Source organism: Ailuropoda melanoleuca, chromosome 6, assembly GCF_002007445.2.
Source record: "Ailuropoda melanoleuca isolate Jingjing chromosome 6, ASM200744v2, whole genome shotgun sequence".
NCBI lineage: Eukaryota > Metazoa > Chordata > Mammalia > Carnivora > Ursidae > Ailuropoda > Ailuropoda melanoleuca.
The window spans coordinates 122,336,083-122,342,907 of record NC_048223.1 but is presented as its reverse complement, the minus strand read 5'-3'; the positions used below and the strand labels follow the sequence as shown (position 1 = coordinate 122,342,907).

The following is a 6,825-nucleotide window of genomic DNA, read 5'->3' as shown; positions in this document are numbered from 1 at the left end:
GGGCTCCCTGCTCAGCAGGGAGTCCGCTTCTCCCTCTCCCTCCGCCCTTCCCCCCTGCTCATGCTGCACACTCTCTCACCCTGTCTCCCTCTCTTAAATAAATAAGATCTTAAAAAAAAAGAAAGAAAAAAAGAAAAAGCACTCGTGTGCGTTGCCATCTTCCATGACGCTTTAGATCTGCTCTGGGTTCTTCTTGCTTCGGATGCTGCCGTGTCGTCCTCGCTGCCCACGGTACCATATGAGGAATCCCGTCAATAATGGCACAGGCTCTTCCCGACCCTTCATTCATCAATTCATTGGTGGAGGCTTCCTATCTGCGCAGCTGCTCGGAGGGCGAGCACACCAGGACTCGAGCGGTGCCTGGTGGAAGGCGCGGGGGTCCTCTTGCTCTTGGCTACCGTCCACCATGACCCGGAGCGTGAAGGCACCTCTGGACCACCTGGGCAGCGGCGTGTACCCCGCAGCACTGAGGCGAGCACTGTCTGGCAGCCCACAGTCCTCGTCCAGCCCCCGACGCCTCCACAGGCTGCCCGAGCCCTCCAGCCCGTACTCCAGGCCGCCCCCGACGGAGCGGCTTCCACACACACACACTCCCGTGAGAGGCCACCCTACCTCGTGGGCTTCTACCCCCATCTCCTTCAAGGCCAACTGGAAATACTCAGGAGAAGGTTTCCCCACCACTTCGGCTTCGATTCCACAGGCATACTGGGAAAAGAGAAAAGGACACAGCACGGGCTGAAGATGAAGCAACAGGTGAATACCGCTCCGAAGGCCTCTCTCTGGGGAATCAAGGAAAGAGTGTCCCAAATGTGCACCCACGGGCCAGCGGCCTCCAAGAGGCAGGACACTTGGGCTGAGACACATATCTCAGAGGCCAGAGCATCAGGATACTGAGGGCCCCCCCCCCCGCCATCTGCTCAAAAACCTGAGCAGAACAGGAGGTGGGCCACCCCCCACCCCGGCTGGTGCTCTCATTTGCATACTTGCTTCTCCCCTGCCCCCAACGCTGTCACAGGCCCTCCAAGGGAAAAGGTCCAGGGCTCTATCTGGCAGTCTGCCCAGCCCTCCCACCTGAGTACAGGTAGGCAGGAGCCAATGTAGCAGCGAGGAGGGCAGGTCAGCTGACCCGGGGCGTCTGAGCAGGCCCAGGTCAGAGCGGGCACTGGGGAACCCCAGCAGAGCCTCGCCCTGGAAACTGGAGGAGGGAGTCAGGAGCCTGCCCCATTAGGACACGTCAAGCTCAAGGTGCTGCAGATGACCAGTGTCAGGAATGAGGCAGGTGGCCCGCACAGAGACGGAAGCCGAGAGTCTGAGAGGAGGCCAGCCGGGTCCATGGCAGGTAGGCTGGGCTGTGGGGAGAAGCAGGAGGGACAGGAGAGCAGAGCGACGACCAGGGCAACTGAGAGGCCACACTCTGGAGCAGAGGGGGCACTCGGCTTGAAGCCCCGAACAGGAAGGCCTACTTTGGAAACAGAAGAGGGGATTCAGACATGGAGTCCATCCCCTTCCCCAGAAAGACCAGAAACATCCCAGACGGCCCTGAGATCTGAAGAAGGCTCAGACAGACTCGGCAAGTACCTCGAGAGCCTTCATGTAGGCACCGACATCCAGCATCAGGCCTGAGGTCTCCTTGTAGTAGCGTCTACAAAAAAGCAGGAGGGGACAAGGTGAGCTGGGCCCGGCAGCTGCGCCGGGAGAGACCGTCCTGTCCTGGTTCTGCCAGCTCAGGAGAACGGAACCATGGGCGAGGGTCAGTCCAGATGCTATGCTGGGAATGACCGACAGAGGTCAGCACAACAGAGCCCAGCGGCGGGTCACGGTGCCCGGGCAGGTGGGACAGTGGGCCAGCAGCTCTCAGTCCCAATGGCCCCCTGCTGCCAGCCTTATGGGGACCCAGGGGCAGATGGATCCAGTCACCAACAGAGAAAGACAAGTGGCCTGTGTTCTGGGAAAGGGCAGAAGGTCCACAGAGCATGTGGTGAACCCCTAACTGCTAATAATTAACCCCTAATTGCTGCCTAAAGAAGAAAACTCCATTAGTTCCACAGCACCCCACGGCATCTCCGATTAGCCAGAGGTCGAGGTGCCAGGTTTCAGGGGCGCCAGATGCTTCTACGAGAAGACAACTATTTCTTCCCTGTCTCACTGGAGACCAACACAGCTCTGCTCTCGGGAGTGTGCTTTTCTGAGGATCGTCCGTGACTTGTCTCGTGAGCTCTGTGCTGGCCCTGGCCTCCACCATCTGGCCCACCCCGGGCCACACACAGACCCCTCGGGGCACGTGGTGGACTGAGTGAGACCGGTTCCCTCAGAGCAAAGTCATTCGACTATAAAGAGAGGCAAAGGTAGTTTAATCTGTGCCACTCAAACGTCAGGGTTAACGGGAGCCCGGGACTGTTAAAAAACCCCTCACATCGAGTGCCCTCTCCTTCCCATGCCCTTTGAGTTGGAGAGACATTGAACCAGGCTTGTACAGAGACCCAAAGGAAAGAAGAGTGAAGCACGCTGACTCCAGGGCGCCAATTCGAGCTCTACATCTTTTTAACTGTGGGACTCTGGGTTCTGAAGCCCTCTGGGCCTCGGTTTCCTAATGTGTAAAATGAGGGGCAGGGACCCCAGTGCCCACCTCATGGATTGTTGTGAGGCTCAAACAAAATAGTGCATGCAAAGTTCTTAACATGACCCCTCTCATGCAGACATTACTCAAAAAATATGAGAGAATATTATTATTCTGTTTACCCCGACCGGGCTATAGGCAGTAAGCTATAAGCTGGGCCAGAGAGGGTGAACACAAGTCCTTCCCGTCTGTGGGGGTTGCAACCCCTTCTGTGCCTACAGAAGTGTTAGAACTGAGCCTCCCAGGAGCTGCCGCAGGTCTGTTCCCCTTCCTCCAGCTCTGCGCACCCAGGAGTCCTGCCTGTTCCTCTCGGCCCCACGTGAGGCCCTGAAGGCTGCAGGAGCCTGACCGCCGCCCCACACTCACCCAGCTCCATGGAGGCTGGCCTGCAAGGCTTTAGCCACACCCCTGGCTTTGGGAAGGCTGGTCCCTGGCCATTTACTCCTGTCAGGTGCGTTTGGAGCCTGGAGCCTGGAGTCCATGTGATGAAGCTGCGGGGGGGGGGGGGGGGTTCCTGGCATGACAGGACTGGTTGGTCTCGAGGTGAACCCCAGGTTTCTCTGTCAGGGGCTACCCAAGGGGCAGCCGGGATGCTGCACCCCCTTCAGGAAGATGCCTGGTAGCCAAAGAGAACTGCTCCTGCTTACAGCACTGAGGGCCTAAAAATGCTCCCCCTTTTAAAGGGTAACCCCAAAACACAGGTTTAGAGGTCCTTAATTGCATTTGTCTTAAATCCAAAATCCAGACATGCATTCTGCACTGAGAAATCCTCACTGAAGTGTCTCCTTCTATTTCCCCGTTTCTATAATAAAGCACTTTCCCTAGCTAAGTCCCAAGTTTTAGGGAATGGGAAAGTCAAGTCAGGTAAAAATGGCCTACAGGAAGAGGGAGACACTGGGTGCTGGGTCCTACACTCAGTGGCACCACAGCTGGGGTCCATAATTCAGTTCCCCAGACACTCAGGCCCATAGCCCAGACCCAGGCTGTCCCCCAGGGACTCCCAATCTAGTGGGGAAGCAGACCAGTCCACAGGTCTGCGCACGGGCAATGGCCAGGGAAACCCCATACTCTGTGTGCTCTGCTTGAGGAGGGCTGAATGTGTGGGGGGCAGGGAGACTGAGAGCATCCCGGGGACATATCAGAGCTGAGACCTGAAGCTAAAGGGAGGGGAACGAACTGTCCAGCCCCAGGGACCTTCTCAGAATCAACCAGCAGCACCCTGCTGAGGACCCCGTGGGCCAGACGACGCTCCAGGCCCAGGCTTCCACTTTGTCCTCTCGCCCTCTGTGTGACAACTGCTGTGGGAAGGGAAGAAGGGAGCAGTGGGAGCCCAGAAGGGGCAGAAGGGGGACCAGGGAAGGCCTCCCTGAGGAAGGGACATATCAAGGTGAGCCAGGAACAAAGGACAGAGGTGAGGAGAGAATGCAGCCAGCACACGAGAGGCTGACCCAGAAGCCAAAGGACAAATGAAAAACAATGCCACCTTGTTGCAATAGGCAGAGCTCTGTTAAGAGCTGCGGATTCTGGGGGCCTCTGGCCAGTGCCCTCGGCTGGCTGGAGGAGGCAGGAGCTGGGTGTACCCCCCTTCAGAAAAACCTCCCGAGGACACCTCCACGGCACAACTCCTGCCTGGCCCATACTCCCCAGAGTCTTTCTTCCCAAGTGAAAGGAACCTGGACTTTCTGAAGTTTAAATTTAGTCCCAATGGAAGGAAAAGCCTGAGCATGCAGCTTAAAACACACAATCAAAACCATGTCTTTGTTACACTTATGTTTAGAGCCTAAAGAAAAAACTGACTTCCATAAATCAAAATTAGAAACCTTACCATTTCTTTTTTAACTGAATCTGGATTTGTTTTTATAGTGTCCAGAATTTTTCTTCATTCCTCACTCCTTCAGGAAAACAAAAAGGCACCTTGAAAGCCATCTGTTGGCTGAAAACATTTTTAGAGAGACAGGAAATACAAGTACCTAAGTTAATTTTTTCTAAATATAAAGTCCCAGGTTATTCCCGAAACCTAAGAGATTTGATATATCATCTTCTGTTACTGGCATCACGAAAGCAACAGCAGGCCTGGCTGGAGCCTGAGGGTTCCAGCCACAAAGAAGAAACTGGGGATGCTGGAGAGACAGGAAAGAGCTGGGCAGAAGCAGTGAGATAGATTTTATCCTTTATTCTTCTGCCCTTCCGATTATTCAGCAAGGCCTCCCTTCAAAATGACCACTTGACCTTTCCCACAAGAGCCATTAACCTTCCATAGTCTGTCGAGTAAACAGCTTAATTTTCTGACGCGGCATGACAGAAGAGATTACAAAGGCAATTCCCACTCTCAATCCAAACAGATGCCAAATGTAAATCACTCCACTTCCAGGAGGAGGGCATTCTGCCCCAGTGCCTCCGCCACCCTGACTCCTCGGGGGCACCGTGTGGCCCTGGGTCGGCGGAGGACGGCCCCTCACAAACCACGACCCCCACTTGGACTGGACAGCAGCTCTTCATGGGTGCCTGGGCTGTTCCGAGAAGCTGCTGACCTAGGCCCAAAAGCTCTCAGTTCCTGTCCCTGGTTTCTGAGCGCCCAACCCACAGCCCAAGTCAGAAGCCCCATAAGTCTGAGGTACCCCTAATTACTTATTTGCAAAACCAACCCTTGCCTACTCTTGAATTTACTGCAGAATGACGAAGCTAAAAAGCAAGAGATCCCATCTCTTTTTCTTTTTTGACAACATATCTACTTTGACTACTATCCATAATCTGGAATAATAACATTAAACAATTAAGGACAATTTTAAAGAAAAAAGTTTTAACATAAATGAGTTATGACAGAACTTCTGAATTATGCTGTTCTCTAGTGAGGGGCTGGGGATCTCAGGGATGCCTGAAGGACCAGGCCTGGAACATAAGTGAGTTAACCAGGCCAGGTTCCGTGGTTTGCAGTGCTCTGAACTGCAGAAGGTTGTAAGGTCAGAAAAGGACTAGGATGGTGAATTTTATGTGTCAGCCTGACTGGGCCAAGGTGCCAGATATTTGGTCAAACATTACTCTGGGTGTTTCTGTGAAGGCACTTCTTGGGTGAGATTAACATTTAAATCAGTGGTCTCTAAGTAAACAGATTGCCCTCCACTGTGGCGGGCCTCATCTAATCAGTCGAAGGCATGAACAGAACCATGTGACCACCCCGAGCAAGAAGGAATCTCCTAGCAGAAAGCCTTTGGACTTGGACCACAGGTCTTCACGGGAGCTCCAGCCCGCCAGCCTGCCCTGCAGATTTTGGACTCACCCAGCCTCTGTTGGTTCTGTTTCTGTGACGAATCCTGACGAATACAGGACACATTTGCATGATAACACACCAGAATATTTTTAGTTCCTAAAAGAAATATATCCTCTCTTTCCTGAAATCTTTTTTTTTTTAAAGACTTTATTTATTTATTTGACAGAGAGAGAGAGACAGCGAGAGAGGGAACACAAGCAGGGGGAGTGGGAGAGAGAGAAGCAGGCTCCCTGCTGAGCAGGGAGCCTGATGCGGGGCTCGATCCCATGACCCTGGGATCATGACCTGAGCTGAAGGCAGACGCTTAATGACTGAGCCACCCAGGTGCCCCGAAATCTCTTTTGTTTGCCTATTTTAATAGAGACATACCCATGAAGAAATACTATGAGAAAAACAACCAACAGTACAAGATAAATGACAGCGGACTCTGAGCTTGGTGAGGGGACTGCAGATGTGGTGGGGTCTGTGGTCAGCTGGAATTAACGGAGGCAGTAGCCTCAGCTAAGCTTCTGTGTGTGGTGGAACATTGGGCCCTGAACTATCAAATCTTCTGATTTTTACAAAAAATCCAGAAATCTGTATATTTTATATAAAATCTCCCAGTTTTTAAACATGGGCCCCCCCCCACAAAATTTAAGATCTTGTGTGGGCCAAACATCTGCTCTCGAATGTAGTCTGGAGGTGACAGGATTCATTAGCCAGAGACCCCAGCTTATTCACCTTCTTAGGTCTCGATAAGCCCACCTCCAAAACAGCAAAGCTGCTGCCTACAGCTCACAGGGTTGTGCTGGGAATTCAACAAAACGGAGTACATAAAGTACTCAGCAAAGGCAGGTGGCCAAACAAAAGTCAAGGGTGGCCCCCCCTTGACTACTCCAATAGCCGGCCCCGTCCGGCGGGCACAGGGCGGGAGTTCCCAGTCAGCAGAAGCACCCACGCT

General features: G+C 53.4%; 1 protein-coding gene across 3 annotated transcripts in view; it reads right to left on the bottom strand.

Annotated features, from left to right (window-relative positions):
• The window catches only part of LHPP (phospholysine phosphohistidine inorganic pyrophosphate phosphatase), a 137,919-nt gene that overhangs the window by 105,176 nt on the left and 25,918 nt on the right, over positions 1-6,825 (bottom strand). The window contains exons 4-5 of one of the 3 annotated variants that reach the window (XM_034663402.1): positions 1,579-1,642; positions 613-705 (exon numbers count right to left, since the gene is read on the bottom strand). In XM_034663402.1, coding sequence (XP_034519293.1) covers positions 613-705; positions 1,579-1,642 — 157 coding nt within the window. Of the gene's footprint in view, positions 1-70; positions 706-1,578; positions 1,643-6,825 lie in introns of those variants that run through there. The other 2 variants (XM_034663401.1, XM_002927182.4) reach the window with 2 other exon arrangements.